Source organism: Acanthochromis polyacanthus, chromosome 2 (genome assembly GCF_021347895.1).
Source record: "Acanthochromis polyacanthus isolate Apoly-LR-REF ecotype Palm Island chromosome 2, KAUST_Apoly_ChrSc, whole genome shotgun sequence".
Taxonomy (NCBI): domain Eukaryota; kingdom Metazoa; phylum Chordata; class Actinopteri; family Pomacentridae; genus Acanthochromis; species Acanthochromis polyacanthus.
In genome coordinates, this window is record NC_067114.1 from 4499414 (window position 1) to 4521226 (window position 21813).

The 21813-nt window shown below is 39.1% G+C and overlaps 2 protein-coding genes across 2 annotated transcripts in view; one reads left to right on the top strand and one right to left on the bottom strand.

Annotated features, from left to right (window-relative positions):
* The window catches only part of homer2 (homer scaffold protein 2), a 34308-nt gene extending 18798 nt beyond the window's left edge, over positions 1 to 15510 (bottom strand). The window contains exons 1-2 of the mRNA XM_022199763.2: positions 14959 to 15510; positions 1282 to 1438 (exon numbers count right to left, since the gene is read on the bottom strand). Coding sequence (XP_022055455.1) covers positions 1282 to 1438; positions 14959 to 14963 — 162 coding nt within the window. The 5' untranslated portion in view covers positions 14964 to 15510. The remainder of the gene's footprint in view (positions 1 to 1281; positions 1439 to 14958) is intronic.
* A 313-nt stretch (positions 15511 to 15823) lies between these two features.
* ramac (RNA guanine-7 methyltransferase activating subunit) lies at positions 15824 to 19292 on the top strand. Its single transcript, XM_022199777.2, has 3 exons — positions 15824 to 15961; positions 16144 to 16314; positions 18535 to 19292. The coding sequence occupies exons 2-3, from the start codon at positions 16145 to 16147 to the stop codon at positions 18725 to 18727; spliced, it is 363 nt and encodes a 120-aa protein (XP_022055469.2). The 5' UTR covers positions 15824 to 15961; position 16144; the 3' UTR covers positions 18728 to 19292.
* The last annotated feature ends 2521 nt before the right edge of the window (positions 19293 to 21813 follow it).

Genomic DNA, 21813 nt, shown 5'->3' on the forward strand with positions numbered 1-21813 from the left:
TAAAAGCTTCTCCAGTGAGGCCACTTCTTAAGTATGACTACTGCTGGACTTTTGTAATGACAGTAAAAGGTACAGATAATTAAGTTCAAGTGCATGTAAGTTATGCTGCACAGCTAACCTGCTCCAGAGGGATTTTTGCTCAGAGTTTGGGAGTTAAATCCGCTGAAAAAAGAACCACTCTCACAGCAATTCTTTTCCTGGCAAGATTCTTTACAAATGATGTAGATTCTCAACCGAGGAAAAGCACCATATCTGCAAAACCGTTGAGCCATATGTTGGTTCTGCCACTGAACAAAGCCGTGCAAACTGTACGAGTTGTGTTTCCAGGGAACCTACATGCATACAGCTGATGATGCAGAAAATGTATAAATATGATTTCATACTTGCTGCCAGGTTTGTTTTAGTACACTGACATTTATCACAGAGACTATCCAATCCATCCCAGTTTTGATAGATACATTTTAACAATATTATAACTAGGACTAGGTAATAATTTTCATCACTTGGAAAAGTTCAACCTGACATGAGTATGATATTACTGCACATCACTATCAATTATTATCTGTACAAATTTCTGTGGAAGCCAGCGCTAAAATGATTCACTGGTTCAATCAGCCAAAAATTAATCTGATAAATCATTTGTCTCATTTTAAGAGGCAAAAATGCTGAGCCTACACTATTTTTGGATCCTCAGTTGTGGTCTCCGGTCTGTATATTTTTGGTCTGCTGGTCAGATGTAAGCGTTTTGAAGATTTCACCTTTAATCCTAAAAACTTTGATGGTATTTTTCACTATCTTCTGGCATTTTGTTGACATTGCTGCTAGTCTGAAATAATGGCTGTACTTAGAATAAAAATCTGTTTCTTGTATGACAGAGGAACAACGATTTGATTATTTGCTTATCCTTTGCTTCAAGTCCCCCATGCAGGGTTTATAACACTCTATAATGTGGCTGCAGGCTGCTGTACAGATGTAAAGTCATGATCAACATACAGTTTTGTGAGCCGGTATAACTCTAATAAGACACAGTTTAAATTAATACGTCAGTGTTTCATTAGACTGTCCTTTATTAGCGTATTACCACGTACAATCCTGCTGGGCCTCCACGCTGCTGATCAACGGGAGCTGCAAATGCAACAATAATATGATTTTCAATTGCTCATTTCTACCTTTGAGTGCTTTTTCTCTTCTACGTCTCCTGAGAGCAGTTAAACATTTCCCATCATCTCTCCCTGATATTGTTACACACAGAAACGTAATATGCCCGACACACGCACATACCTTGGATCCATCCACGCTGATAATGCGGTAGCTGTTGCGTGTGCTGTCGTAAAAATAAGAGACGGTGACGGCCTGCTTGCTGGCAGGGACCCAGTTCTTCTTGGTGGTTGGGTCGATTTGGAAGACGTGGGCCCTGGTGGTGTAGATCGGCTGCTCCCTGAGGTGGACAGAGCCGAGGGACAACATTAGAGGGGGAATCAAGAGAAGACACAGCTACAGATCAAGATAACATCCAGTGATAAACCAGAAACACACACATACACACCTACAGTGTGAACAGCTCTTATTACGTCTGCAGAGACAGTGTCCTGTGTCTCCAGAGATACCGAGTCCCTACAGTCTCAGCACACACAGGCAGGTGATAATGTAACACAAACCCTAAATCCTCATGGCAACCCAAAGCCATTAGCACATCAACACCCCCTTTCCCTCTCATGGGTGCTAGTAAGACACAACTAGATGTCTGCGTGACACAGTGCACTTGGTGTGTATGGATGCATTCACATCTATTGTCTAATGTGTGAGTTCTCCATTGCGTCAAACAAACGACAGACAGGTTGTGGTAACACAGTCAAACAAGAGAGGAGTCCACTTTTAAAAACACATGACTACTTTTTCTGACTTTCGCTGACAAACATTCCAGAATAAACGAGTAGCATGTGGACGTTGGAGTGCAGTCAGGGAGTAGCATGGAGAAATTTTACAATATCCTGCACTACACTAGGCAACATGCCATTCTCGTAAAATTTTGTATTCAATCATTAACTCATCACTTTTGCACTTCTTCATTCTCTTATATATTGCATTGCATATTTTAATGCTAATTAGCCACATGCTGCCGTCACTGCCAGTTGAAGTAAATAATATCTTATTACAGTAGCACCTGTCAGAGTGAGCTACAGTAAACAGCAAGTGAACAGTCAGTTCTGGAAGTTAATCTGTAGGAAGCAGGAAAAGCAAGCAAGCGCAAGTATTTGAGCAACTCCGACAAAACCTACAGCCATGGCCATAAGTTTGGACACAAGTACCATGACGCTTGTGAATCTTAGAAAATACCACAAAATTGTCACTTACAATACAGTACACAACTCCTGAGAACTATATTAAGTTTCATATTTTAAAAAAAAACATCAAAAGAGTTTGGTGTCATTTTGTTATTCTTACCAAATTCGGTTGTGAAAGTACTGCATTTTTTGTTATTTTCTTCTAATATTATGTTTTGGGAACAAAGTTGTTCCAATTGTTGGAATTTATTGATAATATTATATCCCTTGTTGATTTGTTGACTAATTAAACTGGTGCTGTCAAAAAATATTAGTTATGTTCTGTAATAGACATCAAAACAGACGTAGTAAGTCATGCTGTGTCCAAACTTATGGCCATGGCTGTAAACATGGCTTGATGACTGGGTGAGAGCATCTGCTGAAACAGCAAGTCATGTAGGCTGTTCAGTAGTTAGTGTGTCCAACCAGTTAACCAACAGCAGGGTCACGCTGATGAGCAAAGGCTGGCCCATTTGGTTCAATCTAGAGCTACTTTGTGGCTCTTCAAAAATTGTTCAGGAGTGGTTTTGAAGCACGACAAAGAAAGTGAGATGTTGACTTGATCCCTAAATTCACCAGTTCTCAATCTGACTGAACATCTCTGGGATCAGCTGGGAAAAAAATCCAACCCATGGAGACTAAACCTCACTCTGCAGGATTTAGAGGAACTGCTGTAAATGTCTTGGTGCCTGATGCCACAGGTCATCAGGATTTCAGAGGTCTTCTGGAGTCAACGCCTCAATGGATCAAAGCCATTTGGTGGCACAAGGGGGACTTAATATTAATTGGGTGGTTTTGATGCGGCTAGTCGGTGCATGTGGTTTTTATTATCATGTTATTAATTTTAACCATGTCAATCAGCATTAGTGGAAAAAAATTACCTCACACCGCTTCTCTTCACTCTAAGAACGACTGACTGCAATGGCATTTGGTACATTGTGTTAACACGACTTCCACCCATCAAGGGAATGATGAGTAGATAAAAGATCTGCAGAGCGTCACTCTGAGTCATCCCAGGTACCAATTTTAGACAATATTCATAAGCTGACTCAAGTTGAGCTTTTGTCCTCCTGTGTGTTTCCATGCCACGTCTGGTCATTACATCTTTTCTTATTCCATTATGCAACCTTCTTCTTCTATTCAGATTTAACTTAATATTGTTTTCAATGAAAACCTGCAAAGCCAGAAATGTAATTAGCTATCAAAACCCAACTCCGTCATAACTGTGATGGGGAAAGATTCCGGATGAGGTCATTCATCTCAGAGGGCGAGGTAACCTGCTCCTCAGCAATGAGCATCTCACTGCCCTGGTGATTCAGAACAGCATCAGCATGAGGAACCAGCATCAGATTGCTCTGGAACTTAACCCTCCTGTTTTCCTCATTTATGGGCACTGAAAAATATTGTTTCCTAGTCTGACAAAAAAAAAAAAAAAAAAAAAATATCAGCAAAAAAATTCACAGTCTCCAGGAATAAAATTCCAAAAAATCCTTAAAAGTTTCCCTTATAATTTTTTTTAAATCCACAAATTTGGCAAGAAATAAAAATTTTTTAAAAATGTAAAAATTTTCAAGAAATTACTAAAATCCTTCTGCAAAAAAATCCTAAAAATATGTAAAATAATTACATATATATCAATAAAAGTTCTAAGATTTTCTTTAAGAACATTCAGGGGGAAAAAAAAAAAAAAAATCAACCAAAATCCAGCGAATTTCGTTGGATTTTGGTTGATTTTTTTCCGGATGTTCTTAAAGAAACATTTCTTTCTTTCCCCCAAATTTTTTTTAAATGTCCCAAAAAGAAAAAATGAAAATGTGGAAGTTTTCATTGTAAAAATATATTTTCTTCATCACATTTTAAAATTTTTAAGCGGATCAACTTGACTCGCAGGACGACACGATGGTTACATGACATCAGACTGAAAACACAGTAGAAGTGCCACTCCTCTTCAGGACATCCACAATTAATCTCTCCCTGTCTCAACGCTGTGATTATCCTCCCTCTCCGTCACTTGGACACACACCCATAAACATAAATACCACGGCCTGACTCAGATGTCTAGCGTCAAAAGCTGAAAATCCTCTTTTCGTTTTTCTGTTTAAAGTGTCGAAATAAACCTTGCTGTGTGCATCATATACACTTTAATCAGCTGGTTTGGTATAGTACACAAACACACATAAGAATACTTACAATTTAGAACTTTTTGCACTGGGAAGGCTATATATTTGAGCCAGTAATGAGGGAGAACAACTACTGTGTTAGTTTTTATTAATTAATAAAAAATACAGAAAAATGTCATACTTTTCTCTCTCTACCAGATTTACCATCAATTTCTAGGACACAACCACATCTGTAGACAGTACAGTCATAATAAAACTATACAGGTACTTTACACTGGAAGAACACCACAGCTGAGAGTGAAAAACCAGCAGGAATTCACTTTAATGGTAGTATTTTACACAGACTACACTCAGCAGGTTCAAATTAACCAAAGGAAGTTCTCACTTCAAAAGGTCAGTGCAGTGAGTTGAAATACTCTTCTAGAAAGTTTCCAAGAGTAGAGAATAATTAAGTGGAGTGGCTGTATGAGAGGGATCAGAGGACACCTGAAGAACTTAATGGATGCAGACAGAGAATATGGAGGAGACAAGTGGGAGGTACTCATCTTCATCAAGATCAGAACATAAAGAGAAGGTGTCTTTCAGGCAGAGCAGAGTTTTTTGTTCACGTTTCTTGTGTTTCTTGAAGCATATTTTGTGTCTATCAGTGCTTGTTGCTTGTCCAAAAGATATTTTTGTCCTTGAAAACAGGTTTTAGTTGTTTTTCCTTGTCTTCCAAAGGTCATCCAAACACATCTAACAGCCCAAGTGGCTCCAGATGTTCCAAACAGGCACACTCAGAGGCAAGGTGAAAAGGCTGAGATCACAGAGGAGTGAGGAGGAAGAAATGGTGCAAATGGAGATCACACACTCACTCACAGAAAGAGACAGGCACACATCCACACACACCATTCTGAACAATCCCTCCTCAAAGGCATTCACAGCTGCACACTTGTTTGTACATACAAAAAGTGACAAGTGGCAGAAAAAAATTCCGTCAAGAATGAAAGCGAAAAAAATAGTGCTTCAGATAAAAGTTCAAATCTGCAACCAATCATCCGCCGCATGAAGCGGGTGCTGTGAGTGGATGCAGTGCTTGTGAGATTTGTTGTGTTAGGAAGGTAAGAAATAAATAAATAAATAAAAAATAATAATTGTTGGATTCGGAGTTGTGGGGGAAGGGGATTTGTTCAACCATCTAGTATCAATTCACACACAAAATTGCAATTCACAATACAATTTGTTTGCATGTCCTTGTGAATAGGTGGAACAGGAAGCTTGGTGGCATAATAATCACATGTACTCTCTGCTCTCCATAGCTGTATTGCACAAACAATTTTTAAATTAATTAATAACCCTGCATTTTGGACAATGACATTCCAAGTCCTGTGGTTTCAACTCCCTGCCGCAAATATGTTTATTGAAATGCAGCAAAGCCGAACACTACGGAAAAGCACTAAGTTATGCTCTTATCTGTATAATCTAACTGATTTCAAAGGTTCTACAAAATGAATAACTGTTAGGGGTTCAGAAACTTGGCCACTAAAAACAAAGATAACGCGCTGTTTGGTGTCTTGTACAGTATGCTATGCTGCATTTTGTTTCCACGTCGTTTCCATGAATCACTTTGTCCTTTTACACCCTGTTGTCCTCATTTAAAAACCAAAAATAAATACCAAAAAAATATTGTTTCCTTGTCTGAAAAAAAATTACAAATTCAGCAAACAAATTCCCCAAATTTCTGAAAGTTTGTTAAATCTTCAGGAGGAAATTTTCAAAAATTCCCCTTAAAAGTTTTATTTAAAAAATGATCAGAAAATTCTTATTTTATATTTTCGAAAATGAGTAAAAAAAATCCCAAAATATCCTAAAAATATCTAAAGTGATTCCATATATATATATATATATATATATATATATATCAGTAAAAGTTCTAAAAGTTTCTTTTAGAAAAAAAAAAATCAATGAAAAATCAACCAAAATCCAATGAATTTCGCTGGATTTTGGTTGATTTTTATGTGAATGTTCTTAAAGAAACATTTTTAACATTTCTTTTTTCCACCAAAAAATGTTCAAAGATTTCCCAAAAATGTTGAAAATGTGGACATCAGAAGTTTCACTGTGAAAATGTATTTTTTTTTCCAAATTTTCAAACTCTAAAACGGGTCAAGTAACGAAGTTAAATCCCAGATGCTGTTTGCCATTTGACAAAAAGTCTTGCAACTTGGTTACAAACATGCTCACAGGAGAGAGCTTTTCTATCCAATTTTCTTCAAGCATCAGTTTGCTGAAAGCATTGTGATAGCTTCCAGTATTCTTTCGTTTTGCTTTGACCTCTTAGTCTGGCATGAAAAATTTCAAGAAAAGCGTGTGCAGTGTGTACAAGGGTGCTGAGCTGAACACAGTGGCACAGCCACGCTTCGCTTTCCATTCATGCACAACATAAACCATTACAAATATTGCTTTTTTGAGCACAGGGATGTGCTTAGGAAAACAAACCTAAATCCTAATCATCTGAGAGCATATCTTTAAAAACAAACCAATGAAAAAGATCCAAACAAATGGCTTTTAAGGCAAGCAGAGGTGTGACATCTCCTTCTGTTTAGCTAGATGTTTCATTACAAGAGTACAAATGGTGCCATTGTTGGCAAAATGAGTTGTGTGGAGAACGGTCAGTTCAGTTTTACTTTAATGCACTACTGTGAGGCGCCGGAGAAAATAATGTCAGACAGGCAGGCTGGCAGGCGGGAAAATATTCATGAGCTAATAAAGCTTTTACTTCCATTGGGATTATGGTTCTCACAGAAATGAAAGCCTAATAAATTCACCGTCCCCTTTAAGCCTAATCTCAGTCTTCATCTGCTTTGGGAACAACAAAACCCATTATACAGATCGCTGTTGTCGCTTTACGTACACACGCCAAACACACACACGCTGACCTGTGCTGTGGTGGTGTCTGCAGCCAGCTCACACTGGCAGGGGAAGACAAGCGAAAGGCCACCGCTGAACACATGGATGCGCTCACACGACTGTCGCTGGAATCCAGTGATCTGCTTTTCTCAGATATAAAGCCTTAGGCTGATTGATTTTACTGGATCAAAAAAAAAAAAAAAAAAACAGAAGAAGAAGACAACATTTGGGACTTCGTAACTGCTGAATTCTTAGTCCTGCTGACTGTCGGGTGCTCTCTGTCCCCATCTGGTGCTTTGAATAATTTACAGGTGTGTGTGTTTGTGTGTGGGGGGGGAGCAGGTCTGAGTTAGTCCACACTGTCTGTGCCTACGTACGCCTACACACCCACCTCAGGCCCGTACACACTGATGATGCAGCAGTCGTGCAGCAGCAAAAGATTCATTTAAATATGAAGAAATGTGCTGACAGTTAAAGTTGGGAAAGCTTCGCCTAGAAATGAAAAACTAAAATCTTACACTTAATGAAACTATACAATAAAAGCTTCCAAGATCTCCGCCAGTCTCTTTTTCTCATAAATACTACAACATTTTAGATTAATTCCCACTTTCGATTTGCCCAAGCGCCGTACACTCCAGAGTTTAGGTGAAGTTTGCTAAGAGAGGGATTATCGTGCTGCTTAAAGAAGACATTTTAAGATGATGCAGGATGACACCATGTCCTGAGAGGAAGTGTGAACAGCAGCAGGCAGCTTCTTTCTTTGACTAAGACTTTGGATGATAATTTTAAGGCAAGGGCTGTGCAGTCACGTTGCATTTGTGCTCTGCTACATCTGTACAATCATGGTATGTTTTGGGTTTTTTTCAGTTTTCTGGGTAAGGGAGACAAACAGCCCTGTCCAGATTCCAAAGGTAAAGAATCCACTCTGGGCTCATTCCACAAGCAAGCTCTGCTCATCAGTCACTTCCTTTATCTCTCAGTCTGACGAGTGATTCGAGAATCTGAGGTCAAACGCTGAGCAAATTAACGTCAAAACTCAAACAGGCTTTGGTGCTTGTTTAACAGAAATCGACAGCTTCAGATATGTGAACTGCATTCTTCACGTTCCTACAGAAAGTGAGCAAAATGTTACTGGCTGCTAAAGTCGAAGAAACACGAGGTAGTGCATATATTACACTTCTAGTGTCTGTACAGGTGGAAGCTGAAAATCAAAATGGAAAATAAAGTGGCAATCATTTATGCAGGATATTTGGTTAGTTTACGTACTTTTACATAAAGTAAAATGAGCTGATAACTTGCTGCTGTGTAGTGAAACTGTGTAGTGTTTTTTTCTGAACTGGCTTTTTGTGTTCAAAGGGTGTCAAGTCTCTCATTAAATAGGCCAGAGAGAGTATCAACATAAAAACTCTTGGTTTCAACAATGTTTGGAGTGTAAAGTGGATATGGATGAATGAAGTAGTCTACTGTACATTAAGGTACTATTGGGTGCAGACCCACAGGCACAATGATGTGGAAGAGCCGTTTAGCTATTATAGGATATCTTCATTAGTGTCTATGCCAGTGGGACTTCATAAGATCATCGGCCTGTTATGAAGCATGTTTTCCCCCTTTTGAATCCTCCAGATGCAAAACACGAACCTGAGCAGACATTTTCAGCAACACGCACACCTTTATTATCAGTGACGAAAACCTCTACTGTCCAACAAAGACTCTCATTAAAGCAAAAATTCATTCATATTCCTCAAGAGCATTTTCAGTTTAAGAGGGACCAACACTTCTGCACATCCTTTTGGCTCAGTTTTTAGGCTTTAGCAAATCTAGTCCTGACAGGAGACATCAGCCAGGCTTTTCACAGAGGTCAGGTGAGAGAGTAAAAACAGCAGCAAAGTCCACGGTGAGCTCAGGATGTGGCGGTAGAATCGGGAAAAACAGACGACTTTCTCTCATGAGAGCGCACATATCTTGTGAAGTAAATGTTACGAACCACAAGTTGAAATTTAGCTCAACTTTAATGCGTACAAGTACGTGCTTATGTCTGGTGAAAGGGGCTTCGGAACAAGAGTTGAGAGGTAAGAGCTGCACGAGGAAGGCTGTGTTTTCAAAGTTTGTCATTTTACCTTTTCCAGATTTCTGCCTACTACAGCTTTAACAAAAGACCCAACTTTAGGAACAACAGAAGTGTTTCTAGCATGCATAATGCACTGGCAGCGTGCACATTATACTATCTGACCACTTCAAGTGCTTCTGGGTAATTTGCACAAGGTTTCCCAACAAGACAAACACTAAAGCAGGACAATCACCAAGCTCCATCAGTCACTTAACATCATTATATCACTAGCAGAGTGTGTATAAAGCACCGTCCTTAGACCTATGTGGTCTACAAAATACAAGGAACTTGCATTTCTGTCTGCTCAAAGAACTTTAGTGACAAAAGCTACATTATTCACTTGTCAAATATCCGCGGTGCAGTCGGAGGAGAACAACCGAGTTAGAGCACTTATCCTTCCTCACTTTCTCTGCCAGCGCTGACAGCAACACACCAAGGCACAATTGGCTTTTCAGTGGGACAGAGCAACAAAGGAACATCGTCTCCCAGATCTGTCCGAGAGGAAATGAGAAGCTTCTATCTAGGTCACAAGGTGCACAGATCAGGTGAAGCTGGCAATATAAAAATGGCAAATTAGAACCAAATGTGTTGCGAGTACCGAGCAGAATTCATCTGTAAACATAAAATAGCAGGATTTAATAACTTGAATTCTAATATGTCAGATGAACTACGTCTCCGTCATTTTTACCTCCAAGGCCCGCTGCAGAGGCAAGCTGTCCTATTAGTGTGAGCGGCGTTTTGTCTGTGTGAATGAGCAAAGTAAGCAGCAGAGGAGAGATCTGTGAGTTCATTACTACAGCACCACCTGGACTTTCCCTGCAGTAAAGTTGCTGCTCCGCTAATGATGCCAGAAGGTCAAAGGAGGTCATGTAATAACGTGGAATCCAACTTACAGCTGAGGGGGGCAAAAATCAATGGATTTAACAGCTCGTAGAGAATGACTACAATGACAGCGCCACATTATGCTTTTATCTTCTTACTCCTGACATTTAAAAAATGAGTGTAAATTATTGGTATATTTACCCTTTAGAGGTCAGTTTAAGGGATTTATTCGTATGTCTTTATGTAGTGCAGAGAGGAACATAATTGACGAGGACAAAATGAGCAAGAACTCAATTCTCCAGTACTTTCATTTCATTATACTTGCAATGATACAGAAATCTTTAACAAGTCCGTGGATCCAGACTATAAGCCGCATCACTGCCAAAATCTAATCAGGTGGTCCTTGTGTCATTTCAGACCTTCCCTGACAATTTCATCCAAATCTGTTCGTCTGTTTTTGAGTAATGCTGCACACAGACAGAACAACAGACAAATACGCCGATCATTACACAACTCTGCCGCGTTCCTTAGCGGAGTAATAAGGTAACAGTGACAGGGATTTTTTGTGATGTTTAACTTAGTTTGGCCGGCATATACTACATTCCTTCAACAATTTAAGATTTTTGTGTCTTTTTTCATGTTAAAAAAAGTCCAATAATTGATTAGCTGACTGACTAACCAGAGTCTGTCTGTGAGCCCTCATGACACGAGTTACGTGAAGGAGTAATTCCGGTAATGGCAGAAATTGTGGTAAAATAAAAATCTGCTACAAAAAGTGTGCCAGTAAAAGTAACAGGAAAGCATCAGATGATGTCAAACGAAGCAAAATGTGATGGTATTTACTGCAAGAAAGAGTTGTTTTTTTTCCTCAGACAGTTCATTTAGAAGATCGTCACAGCACCAAAGAGATAGTAGTATTTTACAAGAGAAAATAAGCAAGGAAAGTGAACTAACTTTTGTGTTAAGTTTACTTTTTAAAGGCTTTTTTGTCCCTTTCATCCTCTGGAGATTATTTATTTATTTGGGACATCCTTAAACAGAAATCACTTGACTAAGCAATGAAGCAACTGCTGTTAGAATAAGCAGTATTAAAATAACCATTAGCTATCACCTAATTAAATTCATATTCTAGATATCTACAATGCTGACGTCACACTAAATGCTATAGTATGGCACATTTAATCTTATCCTTGCATGTGGGGCAAACTGTATTATGTCACCAGGCAACTATTAAAGGTGACCTTCATAACTAAAGCCAATTTACTGGCATCATTCAGTGTCCCATGCAACAAAGGCAGCCGGCCAAATTCAAACCAGCAACCGCAGCAGGTCCCCCTCCGCCGTACTGAGGTGGTATGATGCCGAGTCCAACTTAATCTGAGCGCTCAAAGGAAGAGGAAGTGAGGAAATATCCACAGAAGCACAGCATGGCAGCAGATGGCCTCCTAGGCTTTAACCATCTGGTGAGGAGACGTCCAATCCGCCGGCTGTCTGTCCCCTTTCATTTACACATGATTCCTTAACAGTAAGATCTGCTCCGGATCCCCTAATACACCTCTACAGCCTTCCCCTCCAATCTTCAGACAGACCGGGAACACACTCACTCCGATTAGGCTTAAGGTCCACTCTCCTGTTTGGGCGGCCAAGAGACCCGCTGCCACGTCACATGTCACAAAGCCTAATCAATGAGTGTTAAGCCTTTAGATGTCATTCTCTCGCCAGCCTGGAGATTATCATCTATCCCTGTGTTAGGGTTGCTCCGAGCATGGCTTACTTTAAATAGCAATATGCTGATTGCGTTGCTCTCTGTATGACCGCTTATTCAGTAAGAAAGGGCTTTCAGGCAATCTGAGAATTATTGCAGCTATTAAGCTGCAAAACTGTACCTAAAAATACAATTACCGTCACTTTCTTTCCTACTGTTAACAGCTTCTACCCCCCTGAATATCCTCACCCTCTTCCAACTGAACAACCTTGAACATGGATTTGATTTATGGAGCATGCTTCCAACATGCAACGCTGTAATTGGACCACAGCATGTGATTAATAAATCTTATGGAAATTACAAAATCAATAAGAACTGTGTCAAGCTCAAGAGGGACCAATAGATCATGAGCAAAGACCTCTGGTAATAAAGGGACACAGAGAGATATGAGGCGTTAAAGTGTGTGTGCTGTGTGACATACAGTTAATCTATAACTCCATTTAGAAGCCAAGAGCTTCAGGGACAAAGGAACCAAAATCCTGCAAACAAACAAACAAAACAATCTACATTTGTCAGAGTGATTCTTATCTATGACGGCAGGTCACGTACAGCAGTATTGCATCACTACCAGGTGTAATAAGGATGTAATATATCACACAGTTGAGCACACCTGTGTACGAGCGTTGCAACTAGCAATTACTTTCATCGCCAATGACTCTGTTGATTATTTTCTCGATAACTCATTAGTTTTTCTGTCCATCAAATGTCAGTCAGTGCTTCCCAAAGCCCAAGAAGACATCCTGTAATGTCAGAACCAGTCCAAGAACCTACGATCAGATTATTTAGACTTTTACAAAATCATTTGATTTAACCCGTTTTCTTTGTTTTTAAAAAAAAAAAATAATTAAAGACAGATTAATTATCTGGTAGACTGAAAACTAATCTGCATCTATTTTAAGTCATTTTTCAAGAAAAAACAACACATCCCTTGTTTTAGCTGCTCGATTCTGAGAATTTCCTACTTTTCTTTTTGTCTGATGAATAAGAAAATGTATATTTATAGGATTTTAGATGCTGTTTGGGGAAAATAAGCTAATTGATAACATTAATTTGAGTTTTAGGAGACAAGGGAGGGCATTATTATGTATTTTAGGTTATTTATTTATTTGTTTCTAAATTTAAATTTGCTTAATCAACCAAGAAAAACAATTAACTGCAGATTAATCCAATAAAGACAATCTCTGTTAACTTCAGCCGTAGAAATGATTAGTTGATTAACAGAGCACTGAGTGCCGACACTTTATTAATCACCCTTAAGCAAAAATGTCAACATTTGCTGGTTCCACACTTGTTTTTTTGCTGATTTATTTTGTCTTCTGTGAGAGTAAATTTATTTCTTTGGGCTTTGGATCGCAGCTCACACAAGAGAACACATTTGTAAGCTGCTGATTCAATCAAAGCTGTAACAACTGCTGACTCAAACTAAAGTTTAAGCTGAGTTTAATGCATTTCTTAGGGTAAAATATCAAATATTTGCAGGTTCCAGATGGTCAGATGTGTATTTTATTGGTTTTATCAGCTCTCTATATTAAACAAATTACATATCTTTGGGTTTTGGAAGGCTGGTCAGCCAAACAAGCATTTTTGAGATGTTTATGTGAGCTTTTCTATTTTATGACTGAGTATTTAAACATCTTAACAAAAGTAATTTATTAATTACTAAGCAAACTCATTAGAGGATTAGTAAAAGCAACTATTAGCTGCCACTCTTAACAAATCCTAGCAGTTTGTGGGCTTAGAGAACGGCCGGCGGGATGAAATTTCTTCGGAGTCGTTTGTTTCCACCCTCCAAAAAGTATTCGGCTGGAAAGTGATACTACTGGTTGGCACCGAGTGAAACCGGGGAGCTGGAAAAAGGAAACTTGTTGCTGCCAGTAGGTGTGACCTCCTGCCTCGTCCTGGCTGCCATGCTGCTGCAGGTCCACTGGGCCAGTTTCATGACACAACCGACTCCTTTCAAACCGGCTCGGTGAGTCCGCCAAACTCATGAGAAGGAGTCAGGACTGTTCGACTGGTTTCTTGCATAACAAAAAAACGAACATACACCCAGGAAATAAAAGACTTTGGGCATGAAGGGGCACTTTTTTACATAATTAGTGAACATAAATGCTGCTATTTTATCACAACTTGCCACATATTTTCACATAAATCTATTTTTAATGTCACAAATGAATCTATTCCTAAAGTTTGACTCTGAGAGAAATAAATTTCACTGAGATCTTTTTGTGGAAGTTAACTAAAAAAAGAAAGGAGTTGGCAGTCCAGCAAGAAAACTCAGTGATATATGTAGATGTGAAGAGAGCTGCTGATTGCATAACTATGGCATTGAGCCACAGAGTCAACATTCACACCACAGTAGACTATGGAGGCAAAATAATGTACTGTAAACTACTGTGGGAGTAGACAGCAGCATTACCTGCAGCCCTATGGACAACACACAAAAACACACACTCACACAAGTACCATCTCTCCTGATTAGTGGGCAGCGTTGACTCTGACACCTCCGTATCATAACCCTCTCAATAAACCACATTTGCACAGATAAAAAAAGAAAAAAATGAGTGGACCATTCAAAAGAGGAATAACACGAATCCGTGTGAAATCATAAATAATACATAAATCGCAAATTAGAAATGTGGCATCAAGCAATTTCACACATTAAGTCGGCATAGCTCACAGACAGTCCAGCAAGACTCACCTCATGATTTTTTCCCCCACACATTGCCAGATTATCCTGGCAATAAAATAATAGTACATTTGGGTCTCCCTTACGCACGGGCGCAGCGACAAATTAATGTATTCAGAGGCTTGACAGGTCAACTAGACAGCTGTGGAGGAATTTTTTGCCGTATTTTCACCGCACAAAACACACAGAGAACATTTGAGATCAGTGCAGGTGTCATGAGAGGCGCTCTTTTCTAGATTACTCACCCCATTGCCGCGGACTTGAGGAACAACTCCTTGTTTATCTCTGGCTCGAGAGGGGAAAATAATGTCTCAAAGCGCAGTCAAAGTCCACGGATGATTAGTGGTCCAAAGAGTTCATAAGCCCGTGAGCCAGCTTCGAACAAGTCTCTCTCTTTGCTCGCAGAGAGACAACTGAAATACGAGAGCACTTCTTCGGAAAAGTCGCTTCGCAGGGTCGTCTGGCGCACAGAAGCCCGTTCAAGTCAGGAAGTTTTTTCGCTCCGCTCGCTTGTTTTACTTGTAATAAATAAATCCGGGCTCGGAATGGCTTCTTCCTCGGTGTCTCGAAACAATCGGCGCCGATGAATTAAGTTAATATGTCCCTTGCCTTGCTCTCTAAGCGGAGTTTCTTCTCTCCCCCCCACAACGGGATTGTGTTTCATGTGAAGGGCGGCAGCAGCGACACGGAGCGGCTTCCACCTGCTTCTTCCAGAGCCACCCACTCTTCTGTTTTTTTCCCCTTTCCCTGTAAACCTGTGGTATCTGCGGTGGTGTCTGCGGTTCCAGTCGCTCGTTTAAACCCAAACTGTGGGCTAAAACCACGAAATAATTCAACCGAAATACAATTCACAAAGACACACGGTAGAAAACGACAAAAAAGCCGTTTTCTAAATTCAGGAGAACTTACATGTTTTCGGCAGTTGAGACTTTCTCCCAAATTTAAGCGAAATAACAGTTGTAGGTAAATGCGACACAATTTTGCTTAAAATTGCGTCTCATAATCTTTTATGTCGATTATGGGTGTCTTTTAATAGCCTTTACACGATTTCATATTGGTCGTTTGTTCTTTTTCTCAAACTGCCAGGTAACAGCAATTAATCAGTGACAGGTGCGCGCGTCCGCGGAACCTTTAACCTGCGTTCATTTGTTCCGAGGAGGAAGCATTTCAGCGACGTACCGACACAAGAAGTTAAGATTAAGCTATCAGCGTGTAGCCTGTGCTAAAACCATTCTCGTCATTTTAAAGGTGTGTTTTCAAATTCCCCCTCGTTAATTAAGCGTTGTGTTACTTGCATCATTAGCTAATGCATGTCGCAACCGAATCACGTCAGTTTTATTACGCTTAGCCTGTACATTAGTAGAATAAACAAATCAAACTGTGGTAGCTAGCCAGCTGGTGCTTCAGTGACTTTCCTCCCGTATTTACAGAATGACTGAGACCTCGGAGAACACGCAGAGCTACGAGGAGCTGTTCGCCCACAGATTTTCATCGGATGATCGTGAATATCAGCAGTATGTGAGCCGTCCGGCCGACCTCCCACCCATAGTCGAGGACTGGAGGGGTCGATCAGGAGGGAACCAGAGAGGCAGGGATAACAGGTCAGTGGTCTGATAATTGAAAATGTATGAATTGTATCATGATTTGGGTATGTGTTAACAGACAATTAGTATTTAATCAGAATCATCCAGGTAGGTCTTCAAACAGGAGGAATCTGACTTGGTGTCCTGGTGAATAACAATAAACACTAACAAGCAGAGCATTTCAAAACACGGATAAAAGATTAAAACTGCAAGTTTTGTAAGTCAAATAAACACGTAAGTGCTACAAATCAAGTTAAATGGTGCTATTTGTGTAACATCTTTCCAAAACATAGCTACAAAGTGCTTTACGATAATAAAAATGTCAAACTAGACAAATAAAGACAACAAATTCAAACATCCGTGCTGCTATTGCAGGTCATTCGTTCCATCTGCTGTTAGACTTCACAACATCAGCAATCACTGGCTGATGTTAACAAAAACTGGATTTATATCATAACATCATCTCAAACCATGGTAAAACCTGCACAACAATTTTATGCATTGCTGACATCTTGCACTTTTACAGTTAAATTTATCCCACAAGCCACTTTTTGTTGCTGTCCTTTATAGTGTAGTAATACTGTATTTATTCATTTTCTTTTTTGTATATATTGTACATGTTGTTGTTAATATTATTATTACTATATATATGTTTAGTGCTGCTGTGAAATATGTTGCTGCTGTAACGATGGGAATTTCCCCTGGTGTGGGGAGCAATAAAGGATTATCTTATCTTTTAAAAAGACACCTCAAACATGCAATATCAAAAAGACAAAATAGTGTGGGAAAGTTGGTCATCATTTTTCATACAGCACATCTAAGACAACAGATTACAAAAGTAGCCCAACAAGTGTAGATATTGGTGTTAAGATCACACAGTGCCATTCATGGTGTGATGCTTATCTCAGTAATTTACATATTGGGGATTAAAACCCTGTAAAGCCTATAAAAGAGGCTACTTCACATAACTATAATACATGTTAAGACTGAGATTTGCACATGTAGCAAATCCAAGGTTTTGTACAGGTGATGAAAGTAATGGAAATATTTACAAGATTACACAGTATGTAATGCAAACAACTTGAAATGTGCAAAAGATGGTAAGAATCTCTTTAAAAAGCTGTGGGTTGATTTAATGTATTGCACTAGTGGGGGTTGGGGAGAAAGGCAACGTTGCACCAGTTAAGTTGTAGGATCTGTGACCATATACTGTTCAGCTCCTCTGCTTCTACAGGTTGTGAACATTTCTGGTCAAAAAGGGATGTTTTATGATGGACGGATTAGGTTGAAACTTTACTGCCAGTCTTCGTTTTCCATTCTAGATCCATCTGACTAACCTTTTATTACCAAACTGTATGATTATATCACTGCTAGTACTGTCTGTGTAAGATTTCAGCAGTTACTTTACAAATGCTCGAGCTACAAAAATACAACCGAAGCTGTAATGGACCATAATTTTTCTTTAACAAAAGCTCCCTCAGAGTGAAATCTATTCCCCTGAACCACTTTAACTGTTTATCAGCCTGTGTACTACTCACTGTGAGCAGACTTTTATGGGTAGAATAGGTGGTATGACACTTTAAACACTGATTTAACCATTTTAAGTTCATGTATTATAGGTAAATATTTTTGAAGTTTTATTAATTTGTTAATTGTAGTCCTGATATCCATTTCTTTATCTTCATCCATCCAAGGTTACAGTTCTTGCCTCTTTTCTCTGCAGGTTTACAATTTCACCAGAAATCCTCTTTGTTAATATTTTGGAGCTGTAATCACCCTACATTGTGCTGCTAAAATCATCAACTTGTTCCCTTTATGGGTGAAAAGGTGTATTGTTTTTGACTTCTTTTGATTACAAACTAAAGGCTTATTAATATTCCGTCTCTCTAAGGTCAACCTTACAAAGAGTTTCCCGATAAAAGACAAGATTAAGAGTCATAAAATGCGAGTCGATCTTAAAGTGAAATAAAAAGAGTAGTTTTTACTCTCTCAGCTGTTTTTGCAAACACAAAACCTGACAACCAGGTTTGGTCACTCAACTGATACCATTACGTAAAAGAGGAATGTGGTTTTCTCAGCTGAGATTAGAGGAATCCAGGAAACACTGCTAGTTTTTTTTTTTAGCCGTTTATCAGCTCAACTTGAGTTTCTGACAGTTCTTTTTTACATATTTTGTGTGATGTATGCATTATTGTCTGTTAAAGATTGATTGTTCATTAATATCTGTTTATAATCTAGATACCAGGACCGCCGTGGCCATGGATGGGGAAGAGGAGGAGGAGGAGGAGGAGGAGGAGGCCATCGTGGGCAGCAGCAGTGGCATGACAGAGACAGACACTGGGGTCATGGAAGTGGATATCAATCAGGGCCTCCAGGCTCCAACCAGGGATACAACTCCTACCATCAGAGACCACATTATGACCGCTACTGATCCCTTCTTTACTCTCTCAGGTGTTTATTTATAGTATTCACAGTCGCATAGCAGTACAGTAAGTGGAAATGTGCGACTGTTTGTTTTTGCCATAATGTCATAAGGAAGGGCTGAGCAATTTCTAAATGTTACTATTTTCTCTTTCATTGTCATTATGATGCAGTTTTACCACATCCAGTAAATAAACCTCACAGAGGAAAATAGCTGTTCCTGTTTGATGTCCACTTACCTTTATTCTACCTGAACAAACTTTTTACCATTTTTTTTTTCATACTGCTCAGTCCTCTTTACATTTTCTGGAATTTCAATTATTATGATTATAACATTTTGAGTGAACACCCCAGTGCTGTTGTTTTGTGTTCAGATGTTGTTTCACTGCAGTTTTCTATGCTTTGATATCAGATTGTTGTGAACTGTACAGTAAAGTGTTGTAAAAATACGATTAATCTGAATTTCCAGACAAAATCTACTCGTAATGCAGCTTTATTTTTCTGCATAAAATGTTATGCCAGAACATGGACTTAGGCCCTAAACTGCTATCAATAAATGTATTTTCTTAATCAGAGGGTTCTGCTTTGTAAAGGTTTGCTTTTCAATATTTAACAAGCCACACACAACAGCGTAATAATTACTTTTGCAGGGATGCATCAGTTTCGAATACTAAATCACTGTTTGTGCCAACACTGACTTGATCAAAGGCACATTAACGTTTCAGGTTTTTCCTTGAACTTGTCAACCATCTGTTTGTCTCTGATAAAACAAATTGGGTAGAATTGTTACAGACACTTTTTGTAGTTCAGTCTTTTTTCTAAGATATTTCATTCATTCTTCTTTAGACCACAAAACTCATTCAGTTGGTGTGGAGGGAAAACCGTCAGAACGGGTGACACGGGCGACGTTGAATTGTTTGGAGAGACTATAAACCAAGAGGGTTTTCTGTAGTGTTATACTTTGGGGGGGAATTGGACTCTCTCACATTTAACATTTAGTAAACTGTTTCTAACTGCAGAGGTCATGAACAAGCGACAGAGCAGCTTGTGCCTTTAGTCAAAGCATTTATGAGCTTAAAGTCCAATTTTAATTAAACAAAAATAGGTCTGCCTTTCTTAGAAGAGATTGTTCATTTGCCCATTAGAAAGAATAACTTGACCATTAAGCCTGAGGAAATTTGAGATGGGGACCGTAGGGAAACAATAATACCACTGTTGAGATGGTATAGCAAAGTTCTGACCGACATTTAAGTGAATTCACCTTTTTTATGATGCACACAGATTATAGATGAGCAGGGACCAATACTGAATCTGCTCTGCACCATCGTCTTAGCTTTGTTATGAGATGTGCACTTAGGTCTATAAATATCTGGACAGAGACAAAGATTTTCTAATTTTGGTTCTGTTTAACACCACAATGAGATGCAGCTGAAGTGCAGACTTTCAATTTTCTTTCGGTGGGTTGAACAAAAGTCCAGTCTCGCCTTTCTATTCTTGAGGCTAATTAGTGTCTTGCACTGTGTAGTGAACCCTCTGATTTACTCTAAAGCAGTCTTCTCTGTATGGCAGACTTGGACCTCCTGGAGAGTGTTTTTAACTTGGTTGGCTGTTGTGAAGGTGTTTCTCTTCACCGTGGAAATGATTCTGCAATCATCCACCACTGCGGTCTCCTGTGGATGTCCAGGTCTTTCTGCATTGCCGAGTTTACCGATGCTTGCTTGCTTTCTCAGGATGAACCAAATGCAAATGCAACTCCAGGCCTTTTATGTGTTTAATTGGTAATGACTTAACGAAGGAATTGCCCACACCTTTGAGTCAAATGTCCACTTACTTTGTGTAGTGGCTAAATGTCTACTAACAACAATAAAATCAAAAAGCCACTGAGGGCACCGGGCAGCGAATCTTACTCAGAGAGTTAAAGTGCGTGCAGGTACTGAGTCTATTGTCCAGCCAGAAAAAGTGCATTTTAAGGCAGGTTTCATTTTCAGCGCTAAAACGATGGTACAAAAGATGTTAAAACTTGGCCTGCTGCTGCCTAACTCCCAGGTAAAAAAACGTGTGTCCTCCCAGTGCGTTCTGTCTCACTGAGTGAGTGCCTATTCATTAAATAGCTTCACCTGTGTGCCCAAATCACCCATGACCTTCAAAATAAGAGTATATAACTATAACTCAATATAAAAAATATAACTCATACTAAATAAAGTATTCTAAACAAAGTAACATAACAAATAAACATTATACAAAATAACAAATTACTGAATAGCTTCCACACTTTGAGTGTTCAGGAGCTGAAACTCCTAAACCCTTCATCCAATTTGAACATGGATACCCTCAAATGAAAGCTGAGAGTCTGCACTTTATGTCCAATATATAGCTATAATTGGAATATGTTTCAATAAACAGTCAGTGTCCAAATACATGTGGACCTAACTGTATTTAGTTTGTGTTATGAATTATTGCTGGTGCATGAATGTCGTTGTGGACAAACATGGACGTTTTTTGTCATGTTTCTGTCATTTTGTGTCTTGTTTTTGTGTCATTTCTTTTATTTTGTGTCTCATTTCTGTCATTTTGTGTCCCTTTTTGTCATTTTGTGTCTCATTTTTGTTTAATTGGTAATGACATAACGAAGGAATTGCCCACACCTGCCAATGAAATGCCCTTTGAGTCAATTGTCCAATTGCTTTTGGTCCCTGTTAAAATAGAGTGGCACATGTTCAGGAGCTGAAACTCCTAAACCCTTCATCCAATTTGAATGTGGATACCCTCAAATGAACGCTGAGAGTCTGCACTTTATGTCCATTATTGTTAACTATAATTGGAATATGTTTATTTAAACAGGTAAATAAAATAAAATTTGTGTCAGTGTCCAAATATATGTGGACCTAACTGTAGATGAACAAGTTCTTTCCGAGAAGTCATGATGATTGTCTCTCTCTGCTGAAGTCACGTTTCTGTTTTAGTCTCTGATGCCACCCTGGTGGATGACACAGTAAACCAGATGGCCTGAACAACTGCACTGTATGTGGAGGCAAAGCAGCCTTCACAGCAAATGGCTCAGAAGAAGCCCGACACCAATTGGGAAAAGCAACTAAA